At 42.5% G+C, this 17,597-nt stretch overlaps 1 protein-coding gene across 6 annotated transcripts in view; it reads right to left on the bottom strand.

Annotated features, from left to right (window-relative positions):
- Positions 1-17,597, bottom strand: part of VEPH1 (ventricular zone expressed PH domain containing 1) — a 153,694-nt gene that overhangs the window by 79,588 nt on the left and 56,509 nt on the right. For 5 of the 6 annotated variants that reach the window (XR_013233440.1, XM_077348599.1, XM_077348598.1 and 2 more), the window contains exons 5-6: positions 14,138-14,304; positions 7,289-7,498 (exon numbers count right to left, since the gene is read on the bottom strand). Coding sequence is in view for 5 of the 6 variants with exons in the window: in XM_077348599.1 (XP_077204714.1) it covers positions 7,289-7,498; positions 14,138-14,304 (377 nt within the window). In the remaining variant the exon portion in view is untranslated. The remainder of the gene's footprint in view (positions 1-7,288; positions 7,499-14,137; positions 14,305-17,597) is intronic. The other variant, XM_077348601.1, reaches the window with a different exon arrangement.

Here is a 17,597-nt window from a genome sequence, read left to right as displayed (position 1 = left end):
TTTGGGCCTTAGTGTCTGGCTCAAAACTTTTATTATTGATGTGGAACACATCTTCTAGCGCGCCTCCTGGGATGGAAATGAATACGAATGTGACGTCTGTAGTCCTGCCCCAGGGAGTGCGCCCAAAGAGGTAGGGAGGGAGGAAGGCGGAGGCTGGCTGCGAGGGCAGGAGGGATATGGCTGGTGAAGGTGGAGGCTGGGGTGCCAGCTATGAGGGAAGGAGGGAGCCAGCTGGTGGAGGCAGAGGCTGGGGTGCTGGCCACAAGTGAGGGAGGTGGCCAGTGGAGGCGGAGGCCTCTGGGGGCTGGGGGGGAGGACATGTGGCTGGCCAAAACCATGGCACTGCCAGGAGGCTTCCAGGAGCCAGGGCAGAGGCCACATGACTGACTGAAGCCATGGAGCTGCCCCAGATGCCTCTGCGGGGGTGGGGGAGGGGGAGGGAATGGATCAAAGAACTCCAGAGCAGGTATGTGTTCCACAAAACTGTGAGAGCCTGAGTGTCACTACTTATTTATTATTATTTATTGAATGGCATGTGTAGTGTAGCCAGGAGATCCGAGAATTGTCTGGCAGCCAGTTAAGGGATGTTTGGAGGTGGTTCACCATTTTCTGCCTCCGCATCATGACCCATATCATGACCCCTCTTTGGAGGAACTTTTATGATTCAGGTGAACATACTTGAATGATTCAGATGGATTCAGGTGCTTGTCATAGACATTTATGAATTTTCTTTAAAGTCAGTGTGACATACAATAATACAATTACATATGTCAAAAATATTATTTCCTTAGGTAGTAGGTTGAAACAGCAAATTAGCAGATTACTTTTCAGAGTATTTCCGTGCAATCAAATTATGAATGGATATCAGTCTTGCTTCATAGAATGGAAATAACATCCACAAGGCACAAATAAGTAATCTGAAGCCATTTAGGGCATTAATTACACAAAAGAGGAAGGCAGTTAGGAAGTTACATTTTAAAATGAACATACGTATCCAAGAATGAATGGTGGATCAATATATGTCTACTGGCTTTTCATTATATATTTATTTATATCCCACCTTTTCTTATGTTCTAAAGCAGCTTTTTAGCAATGGGAGTGAATCTGAGGCCAAGTTTATGTGCTCAACAAAAATGAAGTGGTAGAATTCTGAGAGAGCTGTACCAATGAGAAGTTAGATATGGGACTCTTCTCGAGGACTCATTCTGCCCTACCTGCTGTGGTTCACCCACATACAACCCCCCACTCTTCTCTGCATCTACCCTACCTGCAAAGATCATGAAAGTACAAGGCCCTGCAGGCCAAAAATTTATCACCTAAGTACGTTTTTTCTGATGCCACTCTCTATATATCATAAAGGGTCATGATCCCAGCCCCAAAATGACACAGAGTGGGTGTATCTTGACTAGGGCTGGTTCCATATGGAGGCCTGAAAGTATACCTTCACTGTGGAAGCAGCAATAAGCAGTCTGAATGCCAACCTCCAGGTGAAGCCTGGAAATCTCCTGCTATTGCAACTGATCTCCAGACAACAGAAATCAATTCTTCCGCAAGAATGGTGGGTGGACTCTGTGGGTCTGTACCCTGCTGAGGTCCCTCCGCAGGCTGTAGCCCAGAACCTCTAAGATATTTCCCAAACCAGAGCTGACAACGCTAGCAAGCAGATCACAAGTGGTCAGGGACGGCATTCAGAAGCTCTTTTCCCATGCTGTTCCCTAATGGTGCCATCCTTCTTCACCCCCTTCTCCCTTGTTGCATAGCACAGAACCATGAACCCAATGAGAATCTGGGCTCCTGCAGCCAGAGAATCTGGGCTCCTGCAGGCAATACCCCCTTCCTATTTATCAGCTGAGAGGCAGCTGTGTTTGGAGAGAGCGGGGGTTGCATGGAGACCCCCAATGAAGCAGTGGCATGCTGTGTTCTACCCGGGGGGAAATCCCCATGTGGAAACTGGCCTGCCTCTCACACCTCATTGTTGCTGCCATCACTGGGGAAAGAAGATTCCTTTTCCTTCCCAGGTAAGCCTGTTGTTTGGATCATGATGGGCCACTGTCCTCATCTTCTACCATCGCTGCCATTAATGGACAGTCTCCCAGCAACAGATGAATTTTCTGCCAGGGAAACAATGGCAAAAGCCAGTGTCTTATTTTGGGCCTTTAAGAATTGGGTCAGGGTTGCCTTCCTTACCAGTTTCCCTCCTTTCTCTGGAAGGAAGCAAACAGAGGCAGACGACTCAGGGATCTTGGCGAATAGCCCACTGACTGTCAGGCATACCAGATTAAGGCTTCTTCCTAAGATCTGGGGGAAGCCAGACTCACTCCTTGGCTAAAAACCTGACTGGTTAGTTATCAAGATGGGACTGCAACCAAACACAATATTACATTTCCTGGACTAGAAATAGTATCTCCTATGACGTAAACGGCTTGTCCCGTCCTGTGATGCATATTCTTATTTACTAGGAGAAACTGGACACATCAGGTAGATTGGAACAAAAAAAAAAATGGTTGATACCACTTCAGTTGAAAAAAAAAGAAAAGAAACTGTTCTAGAACAGAAGTGTATGTTGCACATTATGAGAACAGCCGTGCTTTCTGAGTGCAGCCAGTTAATACGCATTCATATTCTTTAAATAACTGAATGTGAGGATAGATTTTTGTGGGTAGCCATGTTGGCTTGAAGCAACAGAACAAAGTTTTAGTCCAGTGGCTGCTTTAAGACCAACATGCTGAAGTATCGGAAGAAGTGTGCATGCACATGAAAGCTTATACCCAGAATTAAACTTTTTTGGTCTTAAAGGTGCCCCTGGACTGACTTTGTATATGAGTTACTCTATTACATGGCTTTGAAAAATCAGCACAAAACTGCATGGGGGCACAAATTATAACCACTAGAAGGCATTTCACATAGAACTGGATTCTACTGGCATTCTGCTGGGAGAAGTGGATCTTTCTCTGCTTTTCCGTTCCTCCCACAACTTCCCGTGATCCCTGAAAATGGTGGTGGTGGGGATTAAAATCTATTGCTAGTCTAATTACTACACCACACTAACTTTCCCTGGCTTTCAAAATTATGAACTCTTGGAATAGGATTTCTTAAAAAAACAAAAACAAAAAGACCAGTGTCACAAAGCCCCATATTCCAGCAAAAGGTTCTTCACTTTTTACATACTTCCCTTATAACAGTTACTTCTGCCATACCAGAGACTAACACAACCTGCAATCATTTGGTAAATTTTTACTGAATTGCTCTAGGGTAGTCTCTTGGCTCAGCCATCTGAACCAAGCCTTCAATTCGGAAGGCAGGTCATTTATCAGAGAGCTTGCAATCTGTCTCCTAGTACTGCCAATGGCTACATTCTCATAAAGTAAGATTTATTACTTGTAGGTGCTGTCAGCATGCCACCATACGGCAGTCTGCCGAACAAAGCATCACCGTTCATTTTGCAGGATCTTGAAGAAATATTATGGGGTGAAACAAGTTAGATAAAAAAGAGAGTATTATTGTCCCAGGACACTCTGTTCAAATTCAGAATCACAATAATAAACAAAGGTCATATTTCAAGAGACTCAGACCATAAAGTCTACAGTGTCAGTTAACTCAAGTGGTTGGTTGGGTTTTTGTTGGGGGGGGGGGAGGGAGAGAATTAGAGCAGTGACCTTTTATCCCACCAATCTTTGCCAGACACCCATCACTCCCACCTACGCTGCCTCCACCTGGGAGTTAGAGCAGCTAATCCTCCTCATCCTTTCTCCTCCAAAACTTAAAAAAAAAATCAGTTTGGGAAGTCATAGGCAATATCTAGGTTTTTCTGATGTTACCATGGCATGGATTCAGGTGGCCAAATACGCAGGAGGCCAAACTAAGATGGGTAAAAGGATTTTGTGCTGCAGAATTAACTTGCTTTTCAAGCAGTAGTGCAAGGTTTAGTATAACCCCTCGGCTCTTTACTTAGCAGGGGTTGGCTGAACCCCATCAAAAGTGGGATGCGCAATGTCATTTGAGACTTCAGGTTTCCCAAACAACATTACTTCCATCCTGTCTGAATTCTATATTTAATCTGTTCACTTTCAGCCATTTGACACAACACTCAGGCTGTGGCTCAAGACCTCTATCACACTGCTAGAGGATTTGAACAGAGAGCTACAGAGCTGGGAGTGATCAGCATATTCCAAAGCTATGAATGATTTCTCCTAAAGGCTAGTAGAACTGAGAACATATACAGTTGAATTATAGTAACCTTGGATAAAGGTTTTAAGATTTTTAGCTATGTAACAAAACTTGATAATAGCCAGAAAAATGAGTAGAACAGTGCACATGTAAATCTTTTAAGAAATATAAAGACAATGTCTACATTGCTACATCAATAATACTTTCTATGGAGTTCTGAATTTTCCAGGCATTAGCTACATTAGTTCTACTGGTTACCGCAAGAAGAAGAAGAAGAAGAAGAAGAAGAAGAAGAAGAAGAAGAAGAAGAAGAAGAAGAAGAAGAAGAAGAAGAAGAAGAAGAAGAAGAAGAAGAAGAAGAATTATGGACATTAATGCTGGAATTCCAGAAACTGGCCTCATCCATAACATTGTGAGGTTGGAGGTGTGCAGGGACACCTATCCCTCCTACTACTCACTGCTGTTACAGCATTGTCCCCCCTTATCCTTTGTGTCAATTCAAGGAGAATCTTATTGGGGTTCCCTGTGGCCTAACAATTCCTCCTTTCCCTCTTAAGAGAGAGGTGAATGCGGTATTGTACAACTACTACTGCCTACCCTCCTTTTTATTTTACACACAACATTACTGCATTATTCTCTGCGCTAGAATTGGTTTCACGGTGCTTCATTCTCCAAGAACAGCTGAAATTAGCCTGCAACAACATGGTCATGACCTGCTGCAGACGACTTTTGCATAATGCAGTTTGATTGTTAACAGGCATCAGTTAGGGCTCCCAGCCCTGCACTAGCAAATCCCAGGATATTTTGTAGGTACTGCTCAGAATGGTGGTGGTTCAAGAGTTGTGATATCACACCCTTCAGAAATTCCTCCAATTTCTATGGTAAAGACCACTGAGAAGGATTAGGCACCCACCCAATAAAACAGTAGCAGCCTTCTAAAACAGTGATATGCCAGAATACAAGGTTCATTCATTTTCTCAGTTTCCTATAGTACCCAGCCTGGTTGGTTTGATTTATTTACTTAATTTATACTCCACCTTTCCCTCCAAAGTGGCTTACATCATTCTTTTATCCTCCTTTCTATCCTCAAACAACCCTATGTAGGCAGGTTAGGTTGAAAGTATGTGACTGGCTCAAGATCACCCAGCAAGCTTCCAACCTGGGTCTCCCAGATCCTAGACACCCTAAAGACTACGCACACTGCTTCTCAGTTCCCAAAATATCCAGGATTTTGGAATATCAATCCACCATCAGAAACCATTAAGGAAGCTTCTTTTTCCATCAAGCTGAACAGAATTCTGGTCCTTTTGTGTATTAAAAGGCCTTGCTTGCAACTATATGGCAGCCCTCTCTTTATACCTTTTGTTCATAGAAGCCACAGAAGTTGTGTGGCCAACCTCCAGGTTGTGGCTGGAGTTCTCCTAGGATTACAACTGACCTCCAGGCAACAGAGATCAGTTCACCTGGAGAAAACGGCCACTTTAGAAGCCTCTATGGCAGTGGTTCTCAACCTGGGGGTTGGGACCCCTTTGGGTGTCAAACGACCCTAGAACAGGGGTTATGGCAGGGCGAGCAGCTTGGCTGGGGGGGGGGGCACTGTTGCCGCTCCTTCTGAAGGCGCCTGCCAATTCATATACTATTTATATACAATCATGAATAATGGGTCTTCACACCATTGGTCACTTTGGGTTTAATTTCTGTGAAAGAACCCTAGCATCATTTTATGGTTGGGGGTCACCACAACATGAGCAACTATATTAAAGGGTTGCGGCATTAGGGAGGTTGAGAACCACTGCTCTATGGCATTATACCCCACTGAAGTCCCTCCTCTCCCCAAACTTTCCTCCTCAGGCTCCACCCACAAAGTCTCCAGGAATTTTTCAACTTGGATTTAGCAAGCTGCCCTAATAGAAATGTTGAAGCAGATTAAGAGAACAATCCTACGAAGATTTCCTCCAGTCTAAATTTATGGATTCCAACGGCCTTAAAACAATTTACAGTGTAAGTCTATGTAAAACTATCCCAGTCTAACAGCTAGCGAGCGGTTGCTGAAAGGGCTTTTATAGCATTAAGCACAACATGTGCCTAAAGTAACTTGCAAAGTTCCTGACTTAGAAATGCCATAGCAGGTATTTACATAAAAATCCCACTCAGAGTGTTACATAAAGCTCACAGATGACCTTTGTCAGGAAAAGCTCTGTTTTGCAATGAGCATATTGCACTTCCCCCAGTGGAGGTCAGCTCAGGGTCAGAGCTGCTTCCTGAAATGCGTTGATTAGGATACTCGAGAGAACTCTACATGAATGTGCAACACAGCGTTTTGCTGTCTGAGGGTGGAATGCAAATCACTTTAATCTGTTTCCAGGCAGACTGTGTGAAATGGGCCCATAACAGGAATTCTTATGCACAACAATGGGATTTCTTAGGTGGAATTTTCAAACTCTAGTTGAATGACCATGCACTCACCACAGTCAAGCTTTTTTGCCCACTGATAAACTCAGATTACACGTGTTGATAATGAGGTGACAACGATCAAACAAAGAATATTTTCACTCTCTAGTTATGTGCAGGATTTCACATTAGAGGCCATGCCTTCAGCATCCTTTGTATGTGGCATGTCACCAAGGAACAGGCTACATTTAGCTTAGGGTTGCTCATGAACTGCCTTGTTGCCTAAATTTACCCAATCTAGCCATGGAGATCCATGATACTGTAATCTCATGGTTTGATCACTGCAATACACTCTACACAAGACTTCTTTTGAAGATAGCCCAGAAAGACAAACTGTTCCAGAATGCTGTAGCCCAACTATGGTCAAATGTCTAGCCACCAGGAACATACATTACCCATTTTGAAACAGCTACACTGGCTGCCAGTCTGTTTCCAAGTCCAATTCAAGATGCTCATTATGACCTTTAAAGCTTCCCATGACCTGGGGAAATGACAGGAAAATCCAGCTGCAAAAGCACATTGAAAGTGCATTCTCCAACATGTGAGGCATGGGTATTTTTTACTCTTAGTTCCTTTGGCTACTGAAGGGAGAACCTTTAAGTTAGGACTGCTGTCCAAGCACATTATATGATAATAAATAATTATTATCCACACGTGACAATTTCCGCACCTCATCAATGAGTCCAACGGTCCCATAGATCTTTGCTGTTTGTCCAATCAGACTTGGGACGCTGTCTCCAATCTCCTTCAGCACAGGAAGCAAATTGGCCAATACTTCTGGTGCGTAGCTTGATATTTCTATCAGAATATTCAGGATGATGTCATTATTATTGGGATCTCTTAGGTAACTAATTAGAGAGGGAATACATTCTTGAAGCACCTAAAAAAATAAAGGGGGAAGACAGAGATTGATCACTGATAATCTATAGGGGTTTAGAATGCTATTTTTTTTTTTTTACAAAACATTCCTTCTATCATTATTCTAATGCGAAAAAACTTGCAAAGAAGTCAGCGCAAGTTTACTTTCACACAAAGCATATGAGTAGCCTCAGGTCATAAATGCATCAAGTCAGCATTTCATAATTAAGGAAATTTTTCAATGTGCAATCCCCCCACCCTAAGATATTCTCAAGTTTCCCACTTTAGAGTAGCATGAAATTGTATTGATTTTAAAAATCTGTCAGTTGAAGTCTCCAATGACACAGGGAATGAAAGAACAGCAGGAATTCTCAGTCGTCCCCAAGGAATCTCTGAAATCCCAGGCATGGTAGCTAGAGCAAAGAATGAAATTTAGGATCCAGGTTGCCAGCTGTTTTAAATCAATGTCAGTCCGTGAGCTGCAATGAAAGGATTACAGTGGCAAGGAATTGGGCCCTCGACAATGTCAATTCATCAGTCAATTTTATTATTATCCTAGATCTGCAGAACCATGGCAATGGGAAAAATAATCATCAAATGGCTATAATATCCATCAATAGAGTACATACTTTTCTAATTCAGTTATTTCATCTAGTGCCCTAGGGAACGTCTTTTTTTGAAAAAAAAATGAAGTCTGGGGTAGCTTACACAGACACATATGAATTTGTAAACATGGAATCTTGGAAATCAAGGATTAATATTAATTTTAATGAATTTCCACTTAAAAAAAGGAGCACCTGGAATAGTTTAGAATCATAAAATAGTATTAATGTACAGTAAAGCATCAGGCAAACTTCTAAAATCACAACAATTTTAACTATCAAATCAGCAGCAACCATAAACTATTAAACCAGTAGTAGTAGCAATAGTAACTGAACTTCCACATTTCATAGGGCCTGCAAAATGGACCTCTTCCACCAGGCATTTGGTTGAGGCCGAATGAACCAAAACCATGAGCTGGGACCCCCAGAAAAACCGCTACCCATGTACTGAATCCTGAACCGATCTAACTATGGAACTACAGTCAGCGAGTTAATGTCCTAGGAAATGTTAGGAAATGTTATAGTATTTATTATCCTCAGCTATAGAGTTGGACTCTTCCTACAACATTTCCTACAACATATTCTCTTGCAAAATTGTCATGAAAACCTCTAAACTGTTTCTTTATTCTTTATTCTGGCATATGCTGCTAAACTATTTTTCAACTGGGCAACTCCTAACATGTTTTTAATTAATTTAATTCTAATGCACACATGTTAGTCAACATAAAGTTATTTCGAACAGTTCCACATACACATTTATTCTTCCCCTGCACAAGTTCCTTACTATTAAGGCTTTAAACACTGTCAACCTTTTAATACATATTCACACACATTGTTCCATCAAGGATAAGTATTGTCTACTCAGAGCACCTCTAGCTCTCCAGGATCTCAGACAGAGGCCTTTCACATTATCTGCCATCTGATTGTTTTAGCTGGAGTAGTCAGGGATTGAACCTATGATCTTCTGCATGCCAGGTAGATGCTCTAATGCTGAGTCACAGCCCCTTGTTTTTGCCAGCCTCTATATTTCCCAGTCCATTTCTATCTCAGTCCTGAACTGACCAACCTATGGGGTCATAGTTAACATGTTAACGTTGTTACCATTAGTCATTAGAATGTTATTCATACTGCTGTTATTATCATTTGACATTACACTGAACTATATTGTACTTATTCTTATGTTCTTCCATGTTCTATGAAAACTACCCTGAGCCGCAAGGGGAGGGAGGTATATAAATATAATGAATGAATGAATGAATGAATGAATGAATGAATGAATGAATGTTCAGTTCTACACGATATTTTTCTAAGTCCCTACCCTCACTTCTTTAGAAATCAAATCTTTAGAATGCTGCTAACACTATTATGAGAAGGTTCTATTTTGAGAGTTTGCATCTGCTTCTTTATATTTATTCTACCAGTGTTGATAGCATGTTCAGAGTCCTCTCCAAGGAAATACAGGGCACCATCTTTGACAGAGCTCCCCCAGAATCTGATTAATTACACAACATGATATCAGTGGATTTAAAGCAAGGTGAGAGATTTTGTCTGGTTTTTCTTAGGGCACCTAGGAGACAATAAATGTGTTATTTGCCAGGAGCAAACTCAGGCTGCCAATTCTGCCAAATAAGTTATTCCCACTGCTACTGATAAAGGTAAAGTATTTTGCTGAGGTGCAACTAACTCAGAGCAACTCCATGAAATTCTACCTCATGGGGTTGTCAAGGTGAGAGACGAGCAGAGGTGTTTTATTACTGGTTCCTCTGCATTGCAGCCCCAATCTTCCCGAGTGGTCTTCCCATTCAACAACCTATTATATAGCAAACCCTTTCAATCATTCATTTCTGTGTTGGGTAATTACGGTTAGCATTGGTTTATCACATTTTAATCTTTCCCCCAAGACAGTGAAGGCAGCATGTGCCAGCATCTTCAGTCTTCAAAGCAACCCTGTGTAGTGGGCTAGGACGAATTTCCCCAGCAAGCTTCATTTATTTATTTAGGAATTTCTACCCCACACCTTGAACTTAATGTCTCAAGGCGGGTTGCAACAATACAGAATGAAATAATTTTAAATACAGTAAAAACAAGCCAGCGTGGGGTAGTGATTAAGAGTGACAGCTTCTAATCTGGCAAGCCAGGTTTGATTCCTCGCTCCTCCACGTGCAGCCAGCTGGGTGACCTTGGGCTCATCACAGCCCTGACAGAGCTATTCTCACAGAGCAGTAACATCAGGGGTCTCTCAGCCTCGCCTACCTCACCATATTTCTGTGGGGAAAGGAAGGGAAGGTGATTAAAAGCCACTTTGAGACTCCTGGTAGAGCAGTGATTCTCAATCTTCCTAATGCCGTGACCCTTTAATACAGTTCCTCATTGTGGTGACCCCGAACCATAACATTATGCAAGCATTCTTTCACAGAAATTAAACCGAAACTGAGCAATGACATGAAAATCCATTGTTCATGATTGTATATAAATTGGTTCCCCCCCACCCGGGGTTTCTCAATTCAGTTCTGCCTCTTGTCCCACCATGCCAATCTTGCTCTTTTCTGCTGCTCCAGACAGACAAACGCTCTATCTCAATCTACCCCGCAAGGCTGTTGTGTGGATGGCGCTCCCCAGCCAAGCTGCTTGCCCTTCTACTACCCCTGTGGAAGGGTCATTTGACCCCCAAAGGGGTCCCGACCCCCAGGGTGAGAACCACTGAGGTACAGAAAAGCGGGTATAAAAATCAACTCTTCTTCTTCTTCTTCTTCTTCTTCTTCTTCTTCTTCTTCTTCTTCTTCTTCTTCTTCTTCTTCTTCAACACCTGGCCTCCTTCCCTCACTCACTGTCAAGACAGCACCCAGAGGAAACTATACATCAAAGACCTGGGTGAAGAAGTGTGTTTTCACCAGGCGCCAAATACCTCAGCCCTCATTTCAACCCAGGCCGCCCCTGTCCAAGTCCAGCATAACCAGCACAACACATAATAGTTGAACATTGCTTTGGCTTGAAATAAAATCTCTCTCTCTTTCTGTCTCTCTCTCTCAGATCACATTTTTACAGAGCACAACAGAGATCTAATAGCAGAACAAAGTGATATTAACAAGATAATAGAAATTAGGCTGAAAAGATGTCATTTGACTCAAGCATCGAAGAATGACCAAAATGCCTCATCAGGCTGGTAAATCTTTTTCATAGACAGAGTTATATATCCTCTGCAACTGTATATTTTAAGAAGGTTCCCCTTGACTGTGTTGAGAGGCAGCTATTAAGTTTCTCTTGGTTTTTAAAATGAAGACTTCTGAAATTTATGCTCAATAAATAAGGCATCATTGTACCCTATGATAATGGCTTATGTCTCATAAACATCCTGCTTGTGTAACTGCGAGAACTGTTCAAAAACATGAGATTATTTCTGTTGGCATTCTCTGCCTTGTTCCTAATCTGGCCATTATTCCTGATGACTTTTATTAACTCCAAAAGCCTTTAAAGTATCTTTATCTTTACTGAAGGAAAGAGAATAATGGAACACAATATTTTGTGTATGGGTAAGGAAAATAAAAAATGCAGGAAGTTTGGGCTTGATCACGGTCCCCGTTCCACCATTTGACATCCCCCTCCCCCCAAAAAAGAGTAAAAATGGCAAGCAATCTGTTGGAAGACCCCTTCGGTCCATTTCAAGATTAGTGTACCTTTCAGCCTATTAAACCTCTTTTGATCCACACATTGCTTTAACTCTTCATTAACATTAATTGAAATAAATATATTTTTTCCTATCCTGTTTTGGTAATTGATTAAAACCATTTTGTTGGGCATCTTGATGAGATACTATCCAACTTTGTCAAGCCAACCTGCACAGTAAATGGACAAACTCATCCTCTTGGGGAAAACAGCATCACATTCATTAAATGGCCATTACAGTAGTTTATGTGGAAATATTCTGCAACAATTATTTTTGATATTTTGCAGATCTTTCCTTTTTTCAGTATTCTGAAGTCATTGCATATATGAAAGGAAAAACAGCATCTCTCCTCTATGGTTGACAGGGAACTCTTTCTTTTCATGGTTCATAAAATAACAGAGTTGGAAGGGACCTCCTGAGTCATCTAGTCCAGGGGTAGTCAACCTGTGGTCCTGCAGATGTTCATGGACTACAATTTCCATGAGTCTGGCAAGGGCTCTTGGGAATTGTAGTCCATGAACATCTGGAGGACCACAGGTTAACTACCTCTGATATAGTCCATGATTTGTCCAGCAAGGGCAAAGGCAGTGGCCCAATGGGACAGCATCCAGGGATGCCGGCCTTGAGGTCGGGTTGGAATCTCCAGACTTTGAAGATCAGTTCCCTTGGACAAAATGGGAGTTTCAGATGGTAGATGGCATGGCATGCCCACTGAGTTTTCTCTCCTCTGCAAAGTCCACCCTCCCCATGAACCTACCCCAAATCTCCAGGACCATCCGAAACTTGGTTGCCCTAACCCTTCTTCCTTCCCTCATTTTTAATCTTCTGGTTTTATTTTTAAGTGTTATGTTTTATACAGTTTTGGATTTACTTGTTAGCAGTCTCCATGGTTGAGCGAAAATCTGCTCCCTGCCTATGGGGGGGGGCTACATTGAACCTTTAGGGCAAAATAATCAGGCACCTTGACTGATTGGACCAGACCAATAATCATCTCCATCCCAAAGATCAAAGTTTATGGGGCCACACTGGGTGAATCCCAATGGTGCTACGGTTGACACCAGAATTCTTCCAGGAGTCATCCAAAAGGGAAAATGCAATAATAATATTAATCTTAGTCCTAATAGTACATTCTACTAGATTAGAAGAAAATTAGAACCAGCAACTCCAATTTTCCCATAATGTGCAGGAATTTTTGGGTTGAAAATCCAACTAATCTTTCTTCTGGGTGTGTGACCATTTTGGTTTATGAGAGAGAGCAAGTTTGTTGCTGCTGTGCATGTTGCCCAGTAACTGCACACTTCCATGGTTTCCAAGCAGGCCAGTTCACAGGGATAGGACACTAAAGTGAAGTGATGTGTTGCCCGTGCTACAAGCAGCCCCCACTGAAGTAGAGTTGCTAATGAAGCTGCAAGTCTAAAACTCACAGGCCATGGAGCCAATGCTGTGAGGCTGAGATGGAAAAAAACAGTTTAACAAGCCACAGGCTGGCACCAGCAAGATGAAGTTAGCATCCCAATCACACTCAGAGGCAGCAACCAGCGGCAGCAGTAGGCAGGGACCTCAGCCTGTCAGCAATCGCCACTGGCAGCAGCAGTAAGCTGCAAGCAAAGAAACAGATGAGGATGCCAGCAAAGATGACAGCCAGCATCGTAGAACCCCGATGGCCAGTGAAGCATCCGGCACCCAGAAGACTCTGGCAAGACCAGGGGGCTGGCTGAATCATGGCATCCAGCATTGTCAGCACCCCCCATAGACCTCCACATGGCTAAATATTCTGCATTTCAGCAAATCTGGGAGGCAACAATATGTTCAGGATGGGACATCAGAATAGACTGCCAACAGATCAGCTGGGAGTCAGCCCCAGACACCCCCACCCCTCCAGCAGAGCTATGTTGGGCACAAAACACAAATTTCCCAGTGGGAGCTCAGAAGCCAGCTCTGACCTCCCATAAATTAGGAAACGGCTTCCAACGGTTGAAAGTAGCTTGTTCCTGCAAATACATGAGAACATGTTGCAAGCAGTCACACAGTCCATTAATAAATGAGCTGCCTGATCACCACTGGTGAAGGAAAGTGAGCCAAACTGGCAGGCGTTTGAGTGTCCCTTGTTCCTATAACATCCTGCACTGCTGACAGAGTATGCATACAAGTTTGGGGTGGGGCTTTTGTACAGTTCCTCTTCGAGCCATTTTTATTTCTAATCTCCTCCCCAAGCGCTTTTTGAATTCAGCAAAGATTAAAAATTTGGAAGGGTTCATGGAGGAGATAAAATGGAGGTGCAGACAGAACATTTGCATCTAGATCCTAGTCCATGGGGCTACAGGAAAGACCAAAGCCTTTTAAAAGTTGCTATAGGAAAATGACAGACTTAACAGAGGGAATGAATAAGCCTTACCTCTGTCTGTTTCTTCTTAGCAACTATCAGCAAAAGCTGTAAAAGATGATGCTGTTCTGGTTGTTCCAAGTGGGACATCAATGCAACCAGGTCGCTCAGGTGGCTGTTAATTGGCTGCGATTGCTTTTCATACAAAGATGGCAATACACGTAGCAACATGGAATTCCCTATCAAGAGAAAGAAAATACAATCATGGGCTTGTTTGTTTTTTTAAGTTCCAAACTGCTTGCCTTTCCAGTCTCTCTTTCATGTTGCAATATCTTTCTCACTGAAGTGATAAAGCAATACAGAGTCAGGGTTTTATTACCAGAGATTTCTGGGAATTATATTTGTGGGAAACACGCTTGTGCAGAAACATATGGCACCACAAAAAAAAATGCGTAGAGCCCTAAAAAATGAATACATTATCTACTGAGGAATGTGACTGAGTAAGACAACATAGACCTGCCTGTGAACCAAAACGGTCTACGTTGTCAAGAACTTGGACATTTAATTTCAGTGCTGAAGCACATGGTTAGGATGAACTATTCAATGAACGTGAAAATGAAGGCGAGCAAATGGATTTTACCCACGAATCTCCCATTCTGAGTGTCAGAAATCTGAATTAAGCCAAAATCTGGAGATAATATTGATGTTTTTTAAAGCAGAGAATTAGCATAGAGATATATCTAGTTAGATACAATTTCTAAGGACTGCAGAGCCACTGACAAAAGAGAGTAAGCAGAACAAACTATTCTCACACGTTTCTGAGAGTGTGTTGGAAGATGTGCGTGCACAATTTAATTTGAAACCCGGCTTCAGAGAGAAATCTATAACATGAAACACTGTACTAACTGGCCTCGGAGTGATTGAAGTTCCATGCTGACAACATATGGAAAACATCTGCCTATCGCTATATTACAGAGTTTCACTCTCTAAATCTTCTAGCGTAGTTAAAGCCTCTATGGAGTCACTTCTCCAGGGGGGGAAAAGTGCATGCTGGTCTCCTAGGCTTTCTTTCATTTTAATCTCCTTGCTCTCTTAACATGGAAGTCAACCAGGTCACTCATTAGTTGTATGGTGGCACAGCTTCAGACGGTCTAGAAGAAACGTCGGCCGCTTTCCCCCTCTGGCAATCAGTATCTGAAGGGTATGTATATGTTTCAACATTGCCTTAGAAAAATAAATCTCAACTGGCCCAAGGAAAAAGAATGGGCCATTGAGTAGCTACCAACTTAGGATGACCCCCATCCACGGGGTGTCGGAGGCAAGAGAGGACCAGAGGTGGTTTGCCTTTGCCTTCCTCTATGTAGCAACCTCTTTCAGTCTTCCTTGGTGGTCTCCAATCCAAGAGCCAGCTGTAGCCAACCTTGTTTAGTTCTCGAACTCTGATGGGTTAGCCAACTGGACTATTCAAGTGGCTGACTCCAAAGGCTATCCCACACGCAAATCAGAGTTTTAACAAAATACCATCTCTGATTTCTTGTATTTGCTACGGTAGTTGGGAAAGCTGTTTTCATAAGAAATGCTTGGTTTCCTTCAAATGTGTGATTTGCTTGTCACATTCCAATTAAGGACATTTGAGCAGCTCCCACCGGTTTAATTTACTATCCGCTCACTGATCACAAACAGAGACATTATTTATCATTGGACAGTTTGGCTGTTTATGAGCAGCTCAAGCCTATATTGTGGGATGCTTTCTGCATACTCAATTCAGTCAGCTGCAATTCAGACACTTGGATCAGGGAAATGCTGTGGATACAGCTTATTTTGATTTCAGTAAGGCTTTGATAATGTTCCACATGATATTCTTATTGACAAGTTGGTAAAATGTGGTTTGGATCCTATTACTGTTGGATGAATTTGTAACTGGTTGACAGATTGCACCCGGAGAGTGCTTGTTAATGGTTCTCCTCTTGTAGAGGAGTGACAAGTGGAGTGCCACAAGGATCTTTCCTGTGCACTGTATTATTCAACATCTTTATAAATGACTTGGGTGGAAGAATAGAGGGGATGCTGATCACATTTGCAGTTGACATTAAATGGAGAGGGGTAGCAAATACAGTAAAAGACAGAATCAAGATACAGGATGATCTTGACAGGCTGGAAAACTGGGCTAAAATTAAAGTTAATTTCAACAAACCTAAATGTAAAGTTCTGTACCTAGGTAGGGAAAAAAATGAACACAATTATGGTATGGGGGAGTTGTCTTAGCAGTAGTACTTGCAAAGGAATCTAGTAGTATTAGTAGACTATGCATTGAACATGTTAGCCACATGATGTGATAGCTTAAAAGGCAAATGTGATATTGGGCTGTATCAACAGAAGCATAGTGCCCAGAGCATGTGAAGTGAAGATATCACTCTACTCTCATTAGACTTCATTTGGAGCATTTATTCTATTTATTTTATTTTGTTACACTTCTATACCACCCTCTCTTGTGGCTCAAGGAGGTTTACAGTAGGAGATGCACAGCTCGCAGACCTCTATTGCTGGTACAATACAGAGAAATATCAGTAATTAAGAACTTAACAGTATGAACATAACAATGCTATAACATATAGCTTAACTAATCAACTGTGAGTGTAACCTTGACTAATGGGTGACCAGTCAGGAATTGCCCTGTGTTGTATATGCTGGGTGCAACTTATGGTAGCGAGGGGACTTCTGTGTCCTAGTTGTTGATGTTGCTTTGTTGGCTTCAACCCAAGTCTTGGTGGAAGAGCTCCATTTTGCAGGCCCTGTGGAACTGTTTTAGTTCTGACAGGACCATGATCTCATCTGGGAGCTCATTCGACCAAGTGGGCACCAGGACGGAGAACGCCCTGGCTCTGGTTGATGCCAAGCATGCCTTCTTGGGGCCAGGGATCACCAGCTTCTTGGAGGGGGGGCATAAGCAGAGATTGTGTTCATTTCTGGGAACCACAGTTTAAGAAGGATGTTAACAAGTTGTAACAAGTCCAGAGGAAGGCAACCAAGATGGTGAGGAGTCTGGAGACCAAGCCTGGAGAGGAGATGACTGAGAAATGATATGATAGTCATCTTTTTTTTTTTTTGGAAGGGCTGTCATACAGAGGACAGAGTGGACAACAGTTATTTTCTGTTGTCCTAGAAGGTTGGACCAGAACCAATGAATTCACATAGTCATATAGGAGATGGAGATCAACCACCCAACTCAAGAAGCAGCCCTAAGCAGGTCTTCTCAGAAGCAAATCTCGTTTATTCAATGGAACATACTCCCGGAAAGCATTCTTAGGACTGCTGTTTCAACCACCCATGACCCAAGGGAAGAACTGATTTCACCTGCTATGTTGGAACCATGATGGGAGAAAGGTAGCCTGGAAGGTGGAAGGAAACAAAACTCCTCCACAAAGCTGCAGCCACAAAGCCATTCAACACACCGTTCCAGCTGGACAGCATCTAGTCAGTGAGATCCAAAGTACAGCTACTTCAAAGTACTCAGCATCTCTAATTCTGACAG

This window comes from Paroedura picta, chromosome 8 (assembly GCF_049243985.1).
Source record: "Paroedura picta isolate Pp20150507F chromosome 8, Ppicta_v3.0, whole genome shotgun sequence".
NCBI lineage: Eukaryota > Metazoa > Chordata > Lepidosauria > Squamata > Gekkonidae > Paroedura > Paroedura picta.
Note: the sequence above shows the minus strand (reverse complement) of the source record. Positions and strands in the feature narration are given on the sequence as shown.